The sequence below is a fragment of the Acomys russatus genome, chromosome 5, assembly GCF_903995435.1.
Source record: "Acomys russatus chromosome 5, mAcoRus1.1, whole genome shotgun sequence".
In the NCBI taxonomy this organism is placed as follows: domain Eukaryota; kingdom Metazoa; phylum Chordata; class Mammalia; order Rodentia; family Muridae; genus Acomys; species Acomys russatus.
The window spans coordinates 55,270,111-55,293,318 of NC_067141.1; the positions used below are offsets into that span (position 1 = coordinate 55,270,111).

General features: G+C 42.7%; 1 protein-coding gene across 4 annotated transcripts in view; it reads right to left on the reverse strand.

The window, feature by feature from the left end:
- Positions 1-2,209: 2,209 nt before the first annotated feature.
- The window catches only part of Htr7 (5-hydroxytryptamine receptor 7), a 93,330-nt gene continuing 72,331 nt past the window's right edge, over positions 2,210-23,208 (reverse strand). The window contains exons 2-4 of one of the 4 annotated variants that reach the window (XM_051146366.1): positions 10,965-11,720; positions 6,193-6,289; positions 2,210-2,299 (exon numbers count right to left, since the gene is read on the reverse strand). In XM_051146366.1, the coding sequence (XP_051002323.1) occupies positions 2,288-2,299; positions 6,193-6,289; positions 10,965-11,720 (865 nt within the window). In that variant the 3' untranslated portion in view covers positions 2,210-2,287. Of the gene's footprint in view, positions 2,300-6,192; positions 6,290-10,715; positions 11,721-23,208 lie in introns of all 4 variants that reach the window. The other 3 variants (XR_007830657.1, XM_051146368.1, XM_051146369.1) reach the window with 3 other exon arrangements.

The window sequence follows — 23,208 nt, forward strand, 5'->3', positions numbered from 1 at the left end:
CTGCAGTTAAAATAGGGCAGAATGCAACACTCAGACATTAAGATCAGGCAGGATAAGAGGTTGGTTTGAATGGTGAAGGTTGTAATGAAAAAAATTAAATGGATACAAGTCTAAATTAATCCAACTAACTAGCCATAAGGTCTTGCCTTATGCTGCAAGAAAGAAAACCATCACTCCCAGCAACCTGTTATGGCGCTCCATTCTGCACTGATGAGCTGACGTATGGCTGCTAGGATCTTGGTGGCAAATTCCTTAGCATTTCTTAGCTACTGCCATCTTTGCACTCTTAGCACTGACAATCCCAACTGGAGCAAGAGACTGGTGTTTATTAATCCAAGAAACAAACGCTCTGATTTAAAATGTAAAAATTACTAAATGGATAAATTTCTACATTGGGATGTAATTTAGTACAAGGAAGTCAATTACTTCCTGGGTTTTTTTTTTTTTTTTTTTTTTTGACAGTGTCTCTAGATGTAAACTCAGACTGTCTTCACACTTGTGACCCTCCTCCCTCCACTTCCTGTGTGTTAGGATTACAGGTGTGCACTGTCGCTTCCCAGATACCTGTTAGGGTTTTAGCAAGCACAAGCCGAGTATGCCCCGCTGCTGTCCTTCATTGAGCGACACGTATGACATCAGACCTTTTATTAAAAACAATACTTAAGTTGCTTTATTACAGCTACAAATAGCCTTTATTTGATGTAATGTAATAAATAAAACATTTTCAAATTTAACAACATGTATCTGACAATAAACGTTATTTAAATTATGAATACAAGTATATACGGTCACTCTAGCAAACCCACAGCTAAGGAATTTGTACACACTTTGTCTGAAAGGACAGTGTCTACCTCCCTTTCACATAATAAACATCAGTGATATCTGTAAGAAGCCCATAATCCATATTGGAACTCCATTTTATCCTGTGAGAGGACAGCTTCCTTAATTGTAGGAAAATAATATTCTCTTTAAGTTCTCTTTTATTAAATAAAGGTTTGCACTCATGCGCCACACTTGTAGACATGGGTACTCATCTCATCTATATGCCTTTCCATGCCTTTCACCGAGACTACTCCATAGTACCATTTAAATGATACTATCTACAAAGGAATCCTTTCTGTTTCCTTCCCTGCCCTTAATGTTGACCCTTTTACTGGGGGCGGGGGATAGAGTTTAGAGGACAGAATTCATCAGGCACACATTTGATTTAAGATACAGAGAACACAGAGACAAACTCTCTACATGAACCAGAATGGTGCTCTAGAGTGTTCACAACAGGGGTCCAGGTGACCTTCTGTTCACCCAATTCAAATGGTACAGTTGGATGAACATGTTTAAGCTGTCCCCAGAAGCACCGCAACCACTCGTGGATGTGCTATTGCCACACCTTCTCCTCATAATGCACAGATATGGACCAGCCCCATGGGCTCCTTGCACCCTTGTAGAAGATGAGAGTAAACTACATGCTGAGAATCATGTGAATATACAATGCAGACAGGTGGCACTCACGTGTATCCAGTTACCCTACTCTGTCAGGAGCCTTCAGGAGTGTGAGCACAAGGGAAAGCTTTGTTGGGGTGGTTCTCTGCCTCTCTCCATCCTGAGATCTGTACCTGAGTTACACCATAATGATAAGGGGTTTAACAGTAGATGTACACTGGTGGGAAGTCACATGACCCTGCAGAAAAGCCAAAGTATTTAACAGAAGCTTTGAATAAACACTGCTCTGGGGGATCATTTGTATTAGCTGATGACTGGTTTCTGTTTTCTAACACGGACATGCAACACAGTCAACACTATGCTTACTGCAGTGTGCTTGGAAAGACACCCTTCTGTCATACCACATGAATGACTCCTGAAGAGTTACCCCAAAGCCCAGACTGGAAGCATGGGAGTTGTGTGTTAGGATTTCCCCCCGCCCGCTCACATGAATGTGGACTTGTGGAAAGCACCAGAAACTGCTTCCCTCCCGGAACCCAGCTCTGTAGTGTGCTTACCGCTGAGATGGCTGGCTGTCTCCCACTGAGAACTATTTTCATTTAAACACAATATTACTGAGCCACAGGAGAAAGGGAAGAGGTCACCACCTCCCCCAAGATACACTTTGTACAACAGATCACCCCTTATTACATTTCAGCCATGCCAAGAAGACAGAAGCCATGTTCCGGTTTGCAGTCACAGCCAATGATTCCGTTGTTTCCACCTTTTTTTTTTTTTTTTTTTTGCATTATTTTGTCTCCAGTACTCCACTCCATATCATGTATCATGACCTTTCTTTCTACAGTGGTCAGAGTTTTGTCTATAAAAGAGAGAAAGACAAGAAAATTAGCCAGATCATAGGTGTGGGTTTTCGTTTTGTGGTGGGTGAATCTTTTTTTTTCCTTTTTGTGGCCGTCGGTGATTTCAGTCACTGGTGACTTGCAAGGCTTCCTGATCATCTCTAACGGGGAAGAAAATGCAATATGCCTCTTTTCATAAATGTCGAAAGCTCGTAAGTTAGCAAGCCTGTGATATATTTGAGAATGAGCCCTAAGTAAGTCGTTTTAAAAAAATCCTTTATAATATAGATATATCCAAGAATGGCTTTGCTTTTTAAAAAAATTCTTAAAATCTTTACAAAATGTCATAACCTTCTCTCTACTTGAAAATAATGCCAGTCAAAAGAATAATGTCAGTAGGCAAATAGAGGTGGTAATATCAAGGGCTGGGAAGATTTGAGCAAGGGTATGATGGGGGCAGAGAAGAGGAAGGGATGGCAGGAGGCTAAGATCAAACTAAAGATATATAGATATAGCTATCAGAAAACCTATTTTGTCAGCTAATTAAAATACAATTTTTAAAAACGAGTTTGAAGAAAGGTACCTGGCATGGTTGGAAATAGCTGTTCCAAGAAGTTGTTAAATGAAAATCTCAGGGCCAGATGTAGGCTACATCCCTGTGAGGTTTTGATCAGGGGGGCTTAAGAGGGACCAAAACAATATAGACTACTGTCATTACTGCTTTCCAAAACTAGATAATAAGACTGTGCTGAAATCAAGCTGCAACTGATATGAAAACTTCCTCCCTGATGGCTGGCTTTCCTACACACACAGTCTTCTGATAAAGAAAAGTCATCAGCAACCTTACCTGGTTATGAAGCCTCCATTCTATGGTAACTACCTACCAACCAAGACGTGCCAATTGGTGTAAGAGTGGTATGCTGGTTGTGGGGATAACCAACCACCTTCTGCTTGGATTTGCTCCACAGGAGAGAATTCATGTTCCGTATTTTAAACCTGATCAAAGACCCATGACTTGGGAAGCCATAGGATCTAGCTACTATTATTATTCTGCTTAAAAGGACAGGGTCTCAAACTTCCTTTTAAATAGTTATGTTCATGCCCAGCCTGAGTCAAAGAAGCTTTTGTTTTCAGTGGACAGTGGTTAAGCAGAGATTCAAAACTGGTCATAGCACTGGGAATAACTAATCACTACAATGGTCAGCCCTAAGTGACACACCCATATCACTCCTGACAAGCTCAGGGGACATGGAAGAAAAGGAGTAGGAAGAGGGGGGGAAAGGGCTATGAAGCAGCATTCTTTGGACATGACACGGATGTTACATATATGAACTCATAGAAGAGGTAGTCACCTGCACATGGCTGGGCCCACTAACATCCCAGCAGGGGCCGGGGGGGGGGAGATCATGAAGTTTAATGGTTGCTGGGGGAGAAGTCATATTCTTCAGTTATATGGCCACTGGAATGGTACCCTTTCTCAAGCAAATAACCTCCCCATCTATGCTCAGGAAAGCAATACTAAATGCAGTGGAACACATACACACCCAAATAAATAAATAAATAAAAATATTAAAGTGGGTGAGTGGGGGGACTTAAAAAGAAGAGTGGATTTGGCAGAAGGGGAAGAGGGATTAAGAAAGGAAAGAATAAGGAGGACATGACCAAAGTTCATAGTACATTCTCCCTCTCTCTCTCTCTCTCTCTCTCTCTCTCTCTCTCTCTCTCTCTCTCACACACACACACACACACACACACACACACACACACACACACACACCTACACACACATGCACACAAAATTGCATTACTTCCATTGAGAATCATCACCTAGTTCAAAGCTAGAAAGACGTGGTCTAATAACTGACCTACCCAGAAACCAGAACCCTGTTTCCCTCAAGGTCTGTCTTCTAGCCTCACAGAAGTGGCCTGGGCCACAGAGAAGTTTAAGCCAACACCTGAGAAAGTGTCCATTCTCCTAGCATGAAACCACACTCCCACAATGCCATACCTTCACAGGCCTTGACTTACCACACAAGCACTGTGTTTAGGGGCTGGGCTGGTCAGTCACAGGCCCAGGACTACGTTCTTAGCTTAGCCTCACTGCCCCACTAAAGGGTCCCTGTATCTGATTCAGCTTATCTGAGGTTCTCCTCTCAGCCCAGTCCTTTGTATAAGTGTGCCAATGACTGGATTTGCCCGCAGTAGACTCCATCTGACCCTCAGCCTCATGTAATAATGCCTGAGAACAAGGTATTTCAGCCAAGTCTCAGTGCCACAGGTTCTTGGAATGGAAATAAACTGTGTCCTCAACTGATGATGTGCCAGAGACAATTCTAGCCCTGGTCCTTCGGTTCTTCACACCTAGGGGAACTACCACACCCAGCATCCTTTAACTCAGTTTTGCTTCCACCACATCTTAGGCTCTACTGAATTCCTCCTGGCCCCAGTCCAGCACCACCTCCAGAGTCCATCTTTTCTAATCACTCACCTGCTAGCCAAAGTGATGATTTCCTTAAATTTCCAGGTTCCAGATTGCTTAGACACTATTAGCCTCTCTCTTGGTGTCAATGACACCTTCCTAGTTCAGTCTCCCCCAGACAGACATCCCACATCGACACGGGTACCATATCACACACCCCTTCTTCTTCTATCGGTAGGCTCTCCTCCCATCACCCCCACTACATCCTAGTATCATTCCGGTCAAAAACCCACCTGGCTCCCTGGGATAACCCCAACCTTCTCAACTTCCTGTATCATTGCAGACATGTTCCAGGTCCTTTGCTCACCTCTATCCACAGCAGTCACTGGAATGGACTGTCCTTCAACACTGAACAACCTCTATCGTATGTCCTCCGTATATCTTATTAAAATCCTACCACCTAAATATCACTTCTTTCATGGTTGCAAATTATCTTATTTTTATTGTATATGTCTATACACTATTTGACTTTACATTGTGCTACATGTATGTATTAACAACGAAGAGAAAACAACAGCAAAAAAAGGGGTAAAAGAGGGTAGGGCAAGGGCTGGGGCTCAGTGGACTAGTTTGTGGCATGTGTGAGGCCCATGGCTTTGATCCTTAACATTGAATAAAACCCTGAGTAGAACAATACCCTTCCTACTTTAAGAGACCTCAAGGTTAAACTCTAGTAACTAACTGTAAAGCGCAAAGCAAAGAAACTATTGTTATTACTAGTTGATGATTTAATAAAGGCAAAACCATGACCTTGAACTTGGGGCAATTAATGGTGAAGAAAATATCACTGTGAGGGGCTTTAAAATGCCAGGGAATAGCAAACTCTTTATTTGCTTCTGTTATTAAGGTAGGAATTCATCACAGACATTCAGGGTTGCAGGGGCCTTGATATTTCTTCCCGATTTCCCCTGGGATGTACTCCACTTCATTTCTTTTAAATTACCCCTTTCCACAAAGAAAGCATGCAATCAGGTTGGATTCCAAAGCTGCAGCCTAAAGCCTGGAGCAGCAAATTGACAGACTTCATGGCAGGAACCCAAGGTTATTCTGCGATGAGTCACTGGTAAGAGCCACTGCAATTGACAGGGATTATAAGAGGTTCTCCGAAGAGAAAGACAATACAGCCACCAAGGAGAAGGGGGAGACAGAAAGGGAGGGCTGCTTCAAAACAATCTCATGTTATTCTTTTATAGCAAAGTATTTTGGAAATTACTTTGCATTGCTGCTCATAGAGGATTGTCAAAGAACAAGTCCTCATGACACAATACTTAAAAATAATTTGTGGCAGTTTAAGTCCATGAGTAAAACCATTCAATTAAAAGAGAAAGAAAGACGGCTTGCTTAGGTCACACTGTTACATTCTGTTACTACCTTTATTCAAAGACTTGGGAAATAGTGAAAAGATTAAAATTGATAGTAGTGAATTAAAATTACCAGTGCAACAGTATTCACAGCTTTTATCCCTGTGTTCACTCCGTTACCCCAGGGAAAATTCTCGAGTGCCTGCTGGACTCCTGAGGCTCTGGTTATGCTGAGTAAGAAAATGGGAAGAAATGGGTAAATATTTGAAAGTGACAACACACAGTCTAGATTGTTCACACAGAAAAAAGAAGGAAGCTGAGGTATAGGAGAAAAAAAATGGAGCCAAGGAGGCCAAGCAAGAAGCAAAAATTAACACAGACCCAATCCCAAACAGCTGGACGGAAAGAAACAAGCTGGAGAAACTATAAGGAGTTTCCCACAGTCCTTAGAGTGGCCACTTGATGTGTGAGGAAGCCTGGGAAAGAAGGGGGAGTCTGAGAAGGTTTGCTCCTTTGCTCTGTGCTGTGAACTGGATGACTCTTGTCACTCTCCTGGAGACCACAGTGGGTGACGTTATCATTCAGACTGGGTAGAGTATAACCCAAATGTCACCCAGCCTAATAATAGCAAAGAACAAGTCAGGAAAAAAAACCCCACAAGGTTTCAAAGCAACATATGGCAACTCAGACTGATCAGCAGCTTTCCAAGTAGTGTTTCTTTGGAGGTAACTTGCATTATGGACCTCATAGGGTCTTACTCTGGGTAAAAGTGTCTTTTATGATCAAGTGTCACTAACCTCAACAGCACCGGAACCCACAGGACTGTGAGCTTCCAGAGAGAAAGACTTTTGCACCCCTCTTTGCACCCCCACCATGCCTGCTGCTGTATTTCATACACAGAAAGCCCCTCCAGTGTTTGTGCAAACACTAGTGAGGGAACTCTTCATCCAGCCTCTGCCTGCTGACTCTTCCTGTACTGTGTCACTGAATCAGTGCCCCCCACTCCGATGGCCCTATCCACTGGCTACAGAAGCTATAGAGGACTTGCTTGCATCTACAACAGAATCCCCAAACCTTACTGGTTGGGTAAGTCTTTTCTGTGGGAGGATTGTATGTGCATTGTAGAGTAGCTGGCAGCCTCTCTGGCCTGCACCTAGTACATGGCAGTTAACATCCAGACACAATCCAGTTATGATAACCAAAAGAACCTCTAGGCATTGCCAACCACCTCCAGGATAGGAGGCAAAAATTCCTCTGAATTGAACATCTGTTGCCTAAAGTCTAAATTTCTGAGGCCTGGCATACATCATTACAAATACTTTCTGTGTCATTTCTACTCTGATCTCCAACTGTTTTCTTGCCCTAGAGTCTAGATCTTAGTCTGTCCTTTGCATAAGGTCCTACATTGGTGGCTCTACATAAAATGTCCCTTTTACCTGGAATGACCCTTCTGTTCTCACTGTTAGTTATAAGTGCTTTGGCTAGTCTCAAGGATGCTCCTTTCAGGAAGTCTTCTCTGATTAGTGCAAGCACTGGCTATGGTCCCTTCTCCTATGACATGGGTTCCTACCTGTGGCTTTCATCAAAACAGAACAAAGATGAGTGTGCTATGATAGACTCAGGCTGTTATAATGAAATGTCATAAAGTGGTAGTTTATGAGCACGCCCTCTATTTGTAGGGACTAGAAAGTGCATAACTGATTGAATTTGGTGTCTGTCTCCTTCACAAACCAATTCCCTCTATTCCCTTTCATAAGGGTTCTCATCCTACTCGTGACAGCTCTGCCTTCATGACTTAGTCATCTCATAGAGTCCCTACTTTTTGATACTGCTGCATTAGAGTCTGTATTGTAACCAAAAATTTGGGGGGAAACACAAACATTCAGATCACAAAAGTGTATGTATACATTTTTGTGTAGAAATACATGTACAACAGCAAGAATTATGTCATATTTTATGTACCCACCACAGTATGTAGCAGTCATAAAAAAATAAAAGCCTGAAAATGAATCTTCTAATATTGGTGCTGACAACAAAGCTGCCTGGTTTAGAGTTCAGAAATGGCTGCTATGTGAATGCTATACAACAGTAAATATATCCTAAAGTTGTTGGGTATTTTTAGGCCAACAATCTTAGCTAATTTGCATATCCTACATGGTTATAAATTCAAACTGGGAGAACTGTAATTAGGCACAGTAATTCTCTCTTAAATCAAGGGACAACAGACTATTGTCTATGGGCCAAATCCAGCTGGTCATCTCTTCCATAAATGAAGTTTTGTTGTTACATACCCATGTCCTTTCGTTTACTTAACCAGATGGCACTGACAAAGATGAGGAGTTGCAATAGAACCATATGGTTTTCAATGCTCAAAATACTACCAATTGGTCCCTCACCACTATAGGTGTGCTGGCCTTTGCCTGGCACTAAGAGGAAACAAACCCGTGCCTCCCCATGAGCTGAGGACAGACAGGCAAACATCCTCACGTTTTATTCTAGCTGATTTACTTTTATAAAGGGTACAGTAGCATGAAAGCTAAAAGCACTTCTGAACACAGGCTTCCTGGGCTCGAATCCAACTCTATCGATCTCCTGTGAAGGACCGTGGGGAAATGACTTGATCTCACCCAGCTCTTGTTTTATCATCTTCAAAGTGGAGATGGAGAAAACCACCCCATCGTCCAGTTTTGAAGACTCAGTGTTCTCAGTGCGGCGGCTGAGAATGAAGCCGCAGGCAATGTGGGCTATTGCTATTTCAAACAGGAAAACCTGTTTGTGTCACCATTCTTACACCTTAATAATCTGTGAATTTATTACCTAAGCTGATGAGTAAAATTATCCTCAAGTTATCAGAGGCCTGTAAATAGGGAGATGGTCAGGACACCGTCCGCACTCTCCTCCTTTGCTACTGAATGGGACCCCCTGCCACAGCCTCACACTGTTGTCTGCCCTTCCAGTCACTCCCAAAGACTTTCCTCAAATGCATTCCACATTGCATTACTCCCAGGAAATAAAACCAACACACTTTCCTCTTTCTGGCTAAACAATCCACCGGTCAAAATAACCTCGTTGCTAAGCCCTAAGAAATAGCTGTTTCCAGGGGATACAGTGGCACACTGACTAAAATAGGTTACTACCCATCAAACCCTTCACTTTCTCCTACTCACTAATGTAAAGCTATTTTATCAAGAAATCGATAGCTATCATCAGCTCACCTTAAAACAACTCAATCCAAGCCCTAGAACTCTTCTCGATGGCCCGGCTTTATTTCCTGCATCTGAGAAATTACTAGGATTCTGGCTAAATGTGACCCTCCCACAGCATGGCACGTCTAACAGACTCAGATCACTCAGAGTAAGGATGGCATAGTAGCCGCCTTCTTTTTTAAATTTTTTTATTATTAATTTATTCTTGTTACATCTCAATGGTTATCCCATCCCTTGTAACCTCCCATTCTTCCCTCCCTCCCATTTTCCCCTTATTCCCCTCCCCTATGACTGTGCCTGAGGGGGACTTCCTCCCCCTGTATATGCTCATAGGGTATCAAGTCTCTTCTTGGTAGCCTGCTATCCTTCCTCTGAGTGGCAACAAATCTCCCCCTCCAGGGGACATGGTCAAATGTGAGGCACCAGAGTACGTGTGAAAGTCATATCCCACCCTCCACTCAACTGTGGAGAATGGAAACTGGGACAGAGGGGAGGACATCCTACTGGGACTCTAGATGAGAGAAGCATGGGAGAATAGCAAAGTAGAGGATCCAGAGAGTCCTAGAAACCTACTAGAAGAACATTATGATAGGCAGATTTGGGCCCAGGGGTCCCGCTCAAACTATGGCATCAGCCAAGGACAATACAGGCCATAAACTTCAAACCCCTACCCAGATCTAGCTAATGGACAGTAGCTGCCTTCTTAGCAAGCTGTTGTCCACTGTCCCTGGCTCTCTTCCCTATCTCAGACAACCCAGTAGACTTACATGGTGATCAAGGGTGCATGCACTGGGATGACTCACTCCACATCTATGTGGTCATGAGTCAATTATCCTATAGCAGTTACCCTGAGCCACAGGTTAATCCCCTGAGAACTAGGTATCAGGGTAGCTACAGCCCTTGGTATTCTACAACTGTCAGGCACTGGAGTAGATTTGCAAATAGAAATATATCGTGTGTAGTTTCTTCCCGAAGAATATCAAAGTCAGCACATTACCGGCTCACCACTCTACCGTCTTACCTCTGTCCTCTGTAACAACGCCAACTTTGTCAATACATGAGTGACTTGTGAAACTCCCAAGTCCTTGTCACATTTTTGAATCTCAAATCCCATTGCTCCCTGGAGTGTCAGGGACTCGTCCCCAACAATGTTAAGAACTGGATGGCTGCAGCAGGTTCTTGGCTACCAAGCCAGGAAGCACTTCTTGACAGCTCAGTGGCTGTTAGCACCTTGTCCTAGAATGTCATTTCCTATATGGATTTGGTTCCATATCAAAAGAATCACATCTGTTTCCTTCCTCAAACGCGGCATTTCTCTATGAACTGTGAGGCCACCAAAAACGTTGCACCACATAGAAATGCAGTTAAAATGGGATCATCGTAGGAATTCAGATACAAGGACAGACATAATTGAGATGTTATTTATGATGAAAGAAATGGAGAATATTACCTTCCGTATCACCAGTCACATGAATTCAACTCCATCAGCAGACCAGTCTCCTCTTCCCATTCAAATACCTACCTGCTTGGATGTCTCTTGAGCCTTATGCTACGTGAATGAAAGTATTCTGAATTCACACCAGATGTCTGGTGAAAAATAGATAAGCTAGCCACTGATGCAGGAGGCTTTATCCAACATTCAAGACGCGTCATGAAAGGGGGCAGGGGGTGAATGGATGGTAATGATAAATGACCTTACAGCACAAACTCGGCTCTCTCGGGCCTCTCAGCAAGTTTCAGGGCCTCGTGCATGCCTGCGGCAGAGAGCTTCCGGTTGATATTCCGGTACTGACACTGGAGTAGGCTGCGGTAGGTGGTCCTCAGGTCCCGGTTGAAGAAGGCATATATAAAAGGGTTAATAAGAGAGTTTGCATAGCCCAGCCACAGACATGTCCTCTCCACCCACAGTGGAATGCAGCTGCAGGAGGTGCCGCAAATAAAGGGCCTTGCTGTCGACAAGAGGAAAAACGGCAGCCAGCACACAGTGAAGGCTCCTACGATGATCCCCAAGGTGGTGGCCGCTTTCTGTTCCCTCTTGAAGATGGAAATGTTTTTCCTTTCATGTTTGAGCAGTCTCGAAAGGTTCGCGCACTCTTCCACTTCCTTCTGGAGCTTCACCACACCGTTGAGGGAAATGACACTCTCCGGCTGCACGCGCGGGAAGCCTGGGAACTTGTGTTTGGCCGCACTCTTCCTGGCAGCCTTGTAAATCTGATAGTACATGAACAGCATGACCGACATGGGGATATAAAATGCCACTGCGGTGGAGTAGATGGTGTAGCCGAAATCCTGGCTGATCAAGCATACTTTGTCATCGTTCACGTTCTGAGCCCAGCCAAAGAGCGGAGGTAAGGTGATGGAGGCAGAGAGAAGCCAGACCGACAGGATCATTTTGGCCATGCATTTCCCGTTCTGCCTCACGGGGTACGTGAGGGGCCTCGTGATCCCAAGGTACCTGGTAGAGAGAGGGAAAGATGAGAACTGAATGTAGTCATCGCTGGCTACCCATGGACTGCTACCAGCCAATGCCCTAGTAGCAATCCTCATAAGAGCCCCGTAGAGCGGTCACTTCCATTTCGCAGAGAGGTTAAACCGAGGCTCTGGTACCTGGCTTGTTTTATTCCAGCTCACGCAGTCAGGCTGAGGCACTGCCAACTTTCAAGTGCCCTTCCGTAAAGTTTGTCCACGTTTTACTTACACCTTGTAGATTTTCACAACTTAGGCAGCCAAGGAGGTCAAGACGAATTAACCTGCTCTCTCCCCATGACAACCATCGTTAAAACCAGCCGGGGACAAGACATCACTCCTCATGGGTCTGTCACGCTGAAATCATACACCTACTCATCTCCACAGTCTTAATTCCCGCCAGCTTTGAATGCTTTCCAATGCCCCCTCTGCAGTAGAGAGGAGGTATACCCATAAGGTCACAGACTTATGAGCATTTTGCGGACTCTTAGACTTTGGAAAGGGACATAGGAAATGGTTATTTTTTTTTTATCGTCATAAAATTCTCATGAAACAACAACATCAGAGGAACGTTCTTTGAAATTAAAAGCAGCTTGCCTCGTGCTCCGCTTCTGAGAGGGATCACAAGAAAGAGATCGCTCTTATGAGCAGTAGGAGAGTCCAGTGTCTTCCCTGTGCATGCTTCCAGAGAGATAATGAGGTCTGCGTTTCTTTTATCAGGGATTAACAAAGCCAAAGGGACAAGGCTGTCAGACAGACAAAAGCATAGATGGTGGGATGTTTGGCTTAATATTTGTACATTTGGAATTTTTCTCTGTGTATTTAATGGGCTTGAGAAAAGCTTGCCCTCCCGGTGGGGTTGGCTTCTGTTGTTATGCATATAGGAGATGCGCTACTGAGGCATGTAAGGAAGCAGGCATTTCCAGCTTACCAACCAACAGCGCTTTTCCTGAAAGTCCTCAAGGAGTAGTTTTTCTGAAATGGTAACAGCCCTGATGCTGAAGTTATCCCACGGGAGTTCAAAGCTATGCTCTTTTTTGATGAACATTGGCATTGCTACATCATTTACAAAACAGAGATACAGTAAAAATGAACAAGTCAGATGCACTTATTCATCATGAATATCTTCATTCCTTCAATAAGTATAAGCATTTCTGGAATTGGCTCTAAGGTTCTCAAACACCAAAGTTGTTCAAATCCTTTATTTGAATATCACATAACCTACACACACACACACACACACACACACACACACACACACACAGACACACACACACACACACACACACACACACACACGCTGATGTAAATCATGTCTACAGGACAAATAACACTAGTAGACAGTTGCCATGGTATAGGTGGGTGCTACAGTGTATTGGGAATATTGTCAAGAAGACAAGGCTGTGTTCAGGACAGATACAGTCAACATAGGCCTAACTACTTGGCATGTAACTACCAATGGAGTTAACACAATACAAAGGGTTGCGAATATTAACAGAGCTGTTTCTACATGCCAGGAACTTCTTTAGTGTTGAGGCTATAGCAATAAAGCAAAGCAAAAAAAAAAATTTTTTGAAAGCAGCATAAAGTGAAATCCTGAGGGGCATCGAGAAAGGCCGTAGCCACTGTAGTAGAAAGGGATTTTCCATACTTCCCAGGGTCTTAGGTGCTCATCACACCATCTCCTCATTTCTCAGGCTTCTCCTTTCCCATTTGTGGTAAGAAATACCCATAACCATTGGCTTATCAACTGAAGTTAGGACTGTGTTTTGGATCTCAAATGGATAAAAAGGACAAAGGAGAATCATCCGCCCCAGCCACTTGGAGGCTGGTGTGGCCTGAAGAAAGACGCTCAAGGAGAGCTGGGAAAGATGTAGTGTGTGGTGCAGAGATCAAAGAGAAAGTGAAGCTGAGGGGTTCATATGCCATGGAAAAAGCTGGAACTGAAGACTTGATAGTGGTGAGAAATTGACAGATATGAGGAATCTGTATGACCACTGGGGTTATGGTGAGGTACGAGCCTAAGCTGCTGCTGCGGGCCATGTCTAAGTCCATTGTCCTGCTGCACCTGGGGTCTGTGTGGATGTCTGTGGCCCAAGTTTCCACCAAAGGCATAGTCTTGGCTGTACCTCCAGACCACGTGGATATCTGAGGGCCATGCTGTTGCAAGAAGCCATGTTTGGGCCCATGGTCCTATTGCAGCCAAGGTCCGTGTTGATGTCCCAGGCTCATGTTACCACCAAAGTTCATGCAGATGTCCCTGATCTGGACTGCCATTTGAGGCACTGTGTTGAGTTGGCCCCACCCCTCATCAGCTACCACACTTGGGCGATATAGCACCATCCTTGCCTGTGCAGCACAGTAGAGCTGACCCTGGTGGCAAAGGCACAGGTGAGTTGGCACTGAGGGTTTGAGAGAGAGCTGCCTCTGCCCCTCATCTACCATGAGGAGGCGAGGGTGCAACAGAAATGCCCTCCCGTGCTCCTCAGCCCTCACTGCCTGTGACAAGAAGGAGATCTGACCCTAAGGTCATGAGAGTTGAAGAACTGGAGAGCTGGCTCTGTCCCTTGCAGGCTACAGCATTCATGGGAGTGGGCCTGGGCAGCACAGTAGATCTGGCCCAGTGGCATGGGGCAGGAGAGCGGACCCTGCAGCTTGCCAGTTGTGGCATTGGGTGAGCTAGCCAAGGCAGTGAAGGAGGGTTAACAGGTTGACCAATTTGGCTACCACCCAGGTGCACATTAAGGGCTTTGAGTTGGCCCACCTCAAACATCTATCTTCCTAAAGATTCCAAGCTGCAGGATCTCCATGACACAGGGCAACAACAGGATATCTGAGAGGAATCCTAGTGATGACCCAGCAGTGACAGTGCAGCAGAAGCCAGAGGCCTCAAAATAGATCAATGACTCACTGCATTGAATAGTTGAATGTAAAGATGTATGGACAAATGTGCGCACACACACACACACACACACACACACACACACACACACACACACACACACTCTAATATGAGGTATTGTACCCATACAACTCAAGTAGAATACAAGGTTTACCTCCAGTACGGGATAGTAAATTATACAAGTTAATTGTTAGTTGATCAAATCATGGTCATATCAATTACTAGTCTATTTTTATCACAAGAATATATATGCTAGGTGTAACAGACAGGTATGATTCTATAGAATGATAAGGTAAAATAGTTAGATAAGGTCTTCAAAAACCTCAGAGTCCTACAGAATATGTCATTTAAAGATGTTTTTATTGTTTTAAGGATTCTTTGACAATAAGACAAGTTAACTCCTAGCAACATTCAGCCTACCTCAAAGAAGATGATGAGCATCAAAGAACCTCCTTATGGAGATGGCTTCAAATATGGCAAACCAACCACTGGGGAAAATGTTCTCATTTCTGCCTCAAACAGATTTCTGCCTAAAAATAGGCAAGCTTGGAGAATGCAGGCAGAGTTGCTGGCCAAACTCTAACAAGACAGGATAAACAAGTCCTCAATTGTTCCTGCCTCACAAATATGTCTGTCAGATATACTGGGCCAGAAGGATGAAGATGATGCTCCAACATTATAGTGAGTTTTGGGTGACTATTCGGACACCAAACTGTCTGTCATTTTTTTCACCTTGGAAGCTGCTAACCTGCACATCCTGTTTACTCAGATAACTAATTTTATTCCTTCTCAAGTCTCTGATAGGCTTGAAGACCAGATAGTTTAGTTTTACAATTAAGCTTAGTTGTTTAGGGGTTAAGATCTTTTTAGGTCTAAATAGATGTTTTAAGTTCATAGAGATGAGATATGATATATATTGGTTTACATTCAGAATTTTAGACTCACCAAAATAGGAAGTATGTTTTCTTCAAGGTTGCCAAATACAAATAGCCAAAACACTACACTTAGACTGCATTTTGAGGCAGGGTCTCTCTATGTATCCTAGCTCTTCTGGAACTTTCTGCATTGACCAGGCTAGCCTCCAAGATGGCTGCACTTACCGTGCACTGTGTCTGATCAGCCAGACAGAGCCTAGGGACCGGGCTGTGAGCTACAGACCACAAGAAGTGAAGAGCCCTAGGTGACAGAGGTCCTCATGGTGCAGAGCACAGGTGGGTCTGGCCTCCAACTGGCCCACCAAGGAAGGGTGCCCAGTCCCCAGAGTCTGTACACATACTTGCCTGCCAGGTGTGTCTACATTCTATATCTGGGATTTTGTAGCTGGGACTGACTGTGGGCAGTGAAGCACCAGCATCTGGATCTGCTGGCCCAGGGAAGAATCCAGAAGAATGGGTGGATCTGACCTCAGATGACCTGACCAGTCCATAGAAAGACCTAGGGACCGGGTCTGGTGGCCATGGGCAGGGTCTTGAAAGCCCAGCCAAACACAGCCTACCAGAAGATACCTTCTCTCTCTCTCTCTCTCTCTCTCTCTCTCTCTCTCTCTCTCTGAACTGTGGGCTACAGAGCACCAACATCAGTGTCTGCTGGCCCAGGGGAGAGCCTAGAGTGTGGACCAGGGATAGATCTGACTTCTGATCACCTCGCCAGTCCATGGGGTGACCCAGAGCCCAGGTAGGGGGGGACCAGGTGGCTGTGAACACATTCTCCAAAGCTCAGCCAAACACCTCAGGCTAAGTTGAGGTACTCTGTACTCTCTGGTGGACTGAACCAAGGCCCCAGGGCCTGAGTGGGCATAAGCACTCACACTAAAGCCCAGTAAAACAGCATAAGCTAACACTTGGTAGTAGCACTCTCTGGCGGACTGCACCAAGGCCCCAGGGCCCAGTTACCATGGGGAGGGACTCCAAAGCCCAGCTAAATGCAGGATAATGGACTGTGCTTACACTCTCTGGCCCAGTGGGGAGCCTAGGGTGTGGAGCAAAATGGCACAGAGTTGAACCCAGGTCACCTGCCTGATCCAGGGAAAGGTTCCCTGATCCCCACAGGTGAGGTGTGTTGACCTATAGACACCCACCAATGAACTGCTCTCAACAGCCAGCGAAGGGCACAAGAAACTACCACCTAATGTCAGAAACAGCAAGATGAGTAAAGGCCAGCATAAAAACACAAACAACAAAAGCCAAAATAATATGGCATCTCCAGAACCCGGTTATTCTAAAGAAATCAATCCTGAAAACTCAAACACAACTGAAGCACAAAAAAATGACCTCAAATCCTTCATACTGAGGATGATAATGGAGGAAACTAATAAAATCCACAAACAATACAGGAATGCGCAGCCAAAAAGATTGATGATGACAGAGATGATGACAGAAGCCTATAGGGAGGAAATGAAGAAATTACTGGAAGAAATTCAGGAAAATACAAACAATCAGGTGAAGGAAATCAATAAAATGGTTCGATATCTGAAGATGAAAATGGAAACAATGATAAAAGCACAAATAGAAGAAAGCTTGGAATGAGAGAACTTAGAGGAGAAAACAGGAACTGCAGAGGTAAGCATCACTAACAGAGTTCAGGTGATGGAGAACAGAATCTCAGATGTAGAAGACACAATAGAAGAATTTGATGCACTCATCAAAGAAAATGTTCAATCTGAAAAATTCCTGACACAAAACATGCAAGAAATCAAGGACACCATGAAAAGATGAAACCTAAGGATAATAGGAATTGAAGAAAGAGAATACACCCAGCTCTAAGTCCCAGAAAATATTTTCAACAAAATCATAGAAGAAAAGTTTCCCAATTTAAAGAAAGAGATGCATATAAACATATAAAGGCCTACAGAACACCAAATAGAATAGACCAGAAAAGAAAATCCTCCTGCCACATAATAATCAAAACACAAAAATGTACAGAACAACAACAAAAAATTAAAAGTGGCAAGGGAAAAAGACCAAATAACAGATAATGCAAACCTATCAGAATGACACATGACTTCTCTGCAGAGACCATAAAATCCAGAAGGGCCTGGGCAGAGGTCTTACAAACCCTAAGAGACCACAGATGCCAGTCTAGACTACTATACCCAGCAAAATGTTCAATAACCATAGATAGAGTAAATAAGATATTCCATGACAAAAAACAAACTCAAATAGTACCTATCCACAAACCCAGCCCTACAGAAGTTACTAAAAGGAAAACTCCAACTCAAAGTGGCTAACTACAACCAGGACAACACAGGAAGTAGGTAAATTTACTATAGCAAAACATAACTAGACAAACACACAAGCACTTTTCCACAACCAACATCAAAATTAGGGGATTTAACAGCCACTGGTCATTAATATCTCTCAGCATCAATGGTCTCAATTCTCCAATAAAAAGCCACAGACTAACAGAATGGATGCATAAACAAAACCCAACATTGTGCTTCATTCAAGCCACAATGATAGACATTACATCAGGGTAAAGGGCTGGAAAAGGGCCTTCCAAGCAAATGGACATAAGACTTTCAACCAAAATTCATCAAAGAGATGAGTAAGGACACTTCATACTCATCAAAGGGAAATGCAAACAAGATGATATCACAATTTTGAACATATACACCCCCAATACAAGGGCACCCACACTTGTAAAAGAAACATTAATAAAGCTTAATCTACACATCGATCCCCAAATATTAATAGTGGGAGGCTTCAACATCTCATTTTCACCAAAGGATAGGTCAGAGAAACAGAAGCTAAACCAAGAAATAATTACACTGGCCAATGTCATTAATCAAATGGATCTAACAGATATCTACAGCTCTTTTCACCAAAATACAAAATACAAAAGATTCTTCTCATCACCTCATGGAACCTTCTCCAAAACTGACCATATGGTAGGTCAGAAAGCAAGCCTCTACAAATATAAGAATAATGAAATAATACTTTGTATCCTATCAGACCATCATGGACTAAAGCTGGACTTCAACAACAGAAATAACAAAAAGCCAACACACACATGAAAACTGAACAACTCTCTACTCAATGACAACTGGGTCAGGGAATAAAAAAAGAAAGAAATTAGGGACTTCTTAAAATTCAATGAAAATGAAGGTACAACATACCCAAATTTATGGGACACATTGAAAGCAATGCTAAGAGAAAAGTTCATAGCAATAAGGGTCTTCAAAAAGATATTGGAAACATCTCATATAGGCAACTTAATGACACATCTGGAAGCCCTAGGAAAAAAAGAAGCAGAAACACCCAAGAGGAGTAGATGGCTGGAAATAAACAAACTCGGGGCTGAAATCAATAAATTAGAAACAGAGAACAATTGAAAGAATGAACAAAACCATGAGCTGGTTCTTTGAGAAAATCAGCAAGATAGAAAAACCATTAGCCAAACTAACCAAAAGGCAGAGAAACACTATCAAAATGAACAACGTCAGAAATGAAAAGGAAGACATAACAACAGACACTGAATAAATACAAAGAATTGTTAGATCTGACTTCAAATGCCTGTGTGCCACAAAATTTGAAAATCTAAAGGAAATGGACAATTTTCTTGATGTATTCCACTTGCCAAAGTTGAATCAAGATCAGATAAACAAATTAAATAGTTCTATTTCTCAGACAGAAATAGAAGTAGTCATCAAAAGTCTCCCAACCAAAAAAAGACCAGGGCCAGATGGTTTCAGAGCAGAATTCTACCAGGCCTTCAAGGAAGAGCTAACACTGATATCTTCAAACTACCCTACAAAATAGAAATGAATAGAACATTACCAAACTCATTCTACGAGGCCACAATCACCTTGATACCAAAATCTCACAAAGACACAGAATTTTATACCAATTTCTCTGATGAACATTGGTACAAAAATACTCAATAAAATACTCGCAAACTGAATCCAAGAACACATCAAAGGTATCATTCACTGTGACCAAGCAGGCTTCATCCCAGGCATGCAGGGATGGTTCAATATATGGAAATCCATCAGTGTAATCCACCATATAAGCAAACTGAAAGGAAAAAAACCACATGATCATCTCCTTAGATGCTGAAAAAGCATTTGATAAAATCCAACACCGATTCCTATTTAAAGTCTTGGAGAGATCAGGAATGTGAGGCACATACCTAAGCATAATAAAGGCTATATACAGAAAGCCTATAGCCAACATCTAATTAAATGGAGAGAAATTCCACTAAAATCAGGGACTAGACAAGGCTGCCCACTCTTCTCTATAACTCTCCAATATAGTATGTGAAGTCCTAGCTAGAGTAATAAGACAATAAAAGCAGATCAAGGGGATCCACATTGGAAAGGAGGAAGTCAAATTATCCCTATTCACAGATGATATGATAGTGCACTAAGTGACCCCCAGAATTCTACCAGAGAACTCCTACAGTGGATAAGCACCTTCAGCAAAGCGGCTGAATACAAATTCAACTCAAAAAAGTGAGTAGTCTTCCTGTATACAAATGACAATCATGCTGAAAAAGAAATTAGGGAAACTACACCCTTCACAATAGCCACAAATAATATAAAGTATCTATGTGTAATTCTAACCAAACAAGTGAAAGATTTGTGTGAAAAAACTTCAAGCCTCTAAAGAAGGAAATTGAAGATGATATCAAAAGATGGAAAGATCTCCCTTGTTCATGCATAAGGAGAATTAACATAGTAAAAATGGCCATCTTACCAAAAGTAATTTACAGATTCAATGCAATCCCTATCAAAATACCTACACAATTTTTAAATACCTTGAAAGATCCAGTCTCAACTTCATATGAAAAAACAAAAAAACTCATAATAGCTAAAACAATCCTGTACAAAAAAAAGAACCTCTGGAGGAATCTCCATCCCTGATCTCAAGCTATACTATAAAGCAACAGTAACTAAAATAGCACGGTACTGGCATAGAAATGGGATGGTTGATCAACTGAATTAAATTAAAGATCCAGAAATAAATCCATACACCTACAGGCTCTTGATTTTTGACAAAGAAGCCAAATTTATTCAATGGAAAAAGAAAAGCATCTTCAACAAATGGTGCAGGTCTAACTGAATATCTACATGTAGAAAAATGCAAGTAGATCCATAGTTATCACCATGCACAAAACTCAAGTCCAAGTGGATTAAACACCTCAAAATAAAATCAGAGACACTAAACTCATTCGAAGATAAAGTGGGGAAGAACCTTGAACTCATTGGCACAGAGGACAACTTCCTGAACAGAACACCAACAACCCAGGCACTAAGGCCAACAATTAATAAGTGGGACCTCATGAAACTGAAAAACTTCTGTAAGGCAAAGGACACTGTCAACAGAACACAGCAACAGCCTACAGACTGGGAACACCCTACATTTTACAAAGGGCTAATATCCGTAATATATAAAGAGCTTAAGAAAGTAAACACCACCAAACCAAATAACCCAATCAAGAAATGGGGTTCAGAGCTAAATAGAGAATTCTCAACAAAGCAATATCAAATGGCTGCAAAACAATTAAAGAAATGCTCAACATCCTTAGTCATCAGAGAAATGTAAATCAAAACGATTCTGAGATTCCATCTTACACCCATAAGAATGGCTAAGATCGCTGGGACCGTCTCTGATATGAACTCTGGTGTCCCCTGTTTGACCACCTCTCCTTGGTGGAGAGGCCTAGTGGCACTCAGAGGAAGGGAAAGCAGGATACTTGATAGGCTATAATCGTAAGGTGGGGGAGGAGGTCCCCTTCTGTCACAGACCTAGGGGAGAGGAATAGGGTGAAAGAGGGAGGGAGGGGGTAATGGGAAGATACAAGTGAGAGGATAATAATTGGCATGTAATCTGAATAAATTATTTAAAAACTGAAAATTTTTAAAAAGAAAGAAAATGTCCAAAGCCTACAGTGAAGGATAGATACAAAGGGATAAGATATTGAGTAGGATTGTGGTGCATGATGTGAAAATCACAAAGAATCAATAAAAAGTTTTTTTTAATACAAAGGATGTTTTCCTAAGAAATCAAGAAAAACGGCACTGTGGATAAATCAAGCAGGTACTCCTCTAAACATATCATCCCTATTAGCTGTTTTAATAGTGTTGGAAGATAATATGAACACTACCAGAGAGGCAAAATAATCACCAGGCTTACCCATCTGTAAACTTTAAAGAACTGTATTAACAACCAGCCTAGAAAAACATGTGGTGGCCTGAATGTCATGGAAGTAACCAACCACCTTCTAATTGTATTCAATGCCGACTCTGAAAGTTAAAACCCATCCCTGGCATGAATGTCATGGAAGTAACCAACCACCTTCTAATTGTATTCAGTGCCAACTCTGCAACTTAAAACCCATCCCTGGTGTTGTTATTGGGCCCAGGAACCTATGGATGACAGGTCATAGGCCTTAGTGGACGGACTACTACTATTACTCTGCAAAATGGCATAATTAAACTGAGTCCTAATGATTTATCCTTATTAGTGCCTCTCTCAGCCCTCATCAAAGAAGCTTCTTTCTACAGTAGATGGTGATCGACACAGAGTCCCACCTCCAGTTCAGGGAACAAAAGTCCCTATGGGACATCTATATCGCAATGTCTCTTCTCATGGATCAGAGATCATTATAGAAGAGGGAGCATAAAGATTTGAAGAGTCATTAATGGTAGATGACACAAAGAAACAGTGTCTTCTGGAACAGGAAGGATGTGGCACGTATGAATTCACAGGAGTTGTGACAGCTCTAGCCAGGCCAATTCCCCACTAGGGTGGTGGGGAAGTGTTCACATAGTCCCACCCCTAGTAAAGGAGCCACTGGAAGTTTGCAGCTGCTGAGAGAAAGAGAATCAGTTTTCTTTGAAAGTATATCCACCAAGTAGGTCAACAATGACCCAAGGGAAGACCACACATACAACAATGTGTAGGTAGCCAGGCGTGGTAGTGCACGCCTTTAATCCTAACACTCGGGAGGCAGAGGCAGTCAGAACGCTGGGAGTTCGAGACTAGCCTGGTCTACAAAGTGAGTCTAGGACAGTGAAGGCTACACAGAGAAACCCTGTCTCGAAAAAAAAAACAAAAACAAACAAATAAACAAAAAACCCAAAATGTATAGGCAGCAAAATTTGGACTCCACGAGTTAAACAAAAAGAGGAGGCACAAAGTTGAGAGGGTAGGGAAAGGGGTTAGAGCACGGGATGAATATGATCAAAATACATTGTATAAGATTCTTTAAAAATCTAATTCTAAAAGAAAAAAATAGTACACGGGGGAGGAAACTTGTCCCTTTGTGAGAGACAAGAAGAGAAAGGAAAAGTGACAGGAAGCAAGGTACAACCTTCAGAAGCATGGTCTCATTCCTCCAGTAGGCCCCACCTCGTGAAGTTTCAAGAACTTCTTGACATAGTGCCGCCGTCTGGGGAATAAGCACTCAACCCATGGAGGACACTGCATATTCAAATTGTATCAATGCTTTATCTGAAATTCAATTGCAAGTGAGCCTCCTGTGTGCTTTCTGCTCTCTTCTCTGATGGTCAACCGAGGACAACAGATCTACTGTGACATAATGGATTGATGGAGTGTGTGGCTGCTCCTGTAGG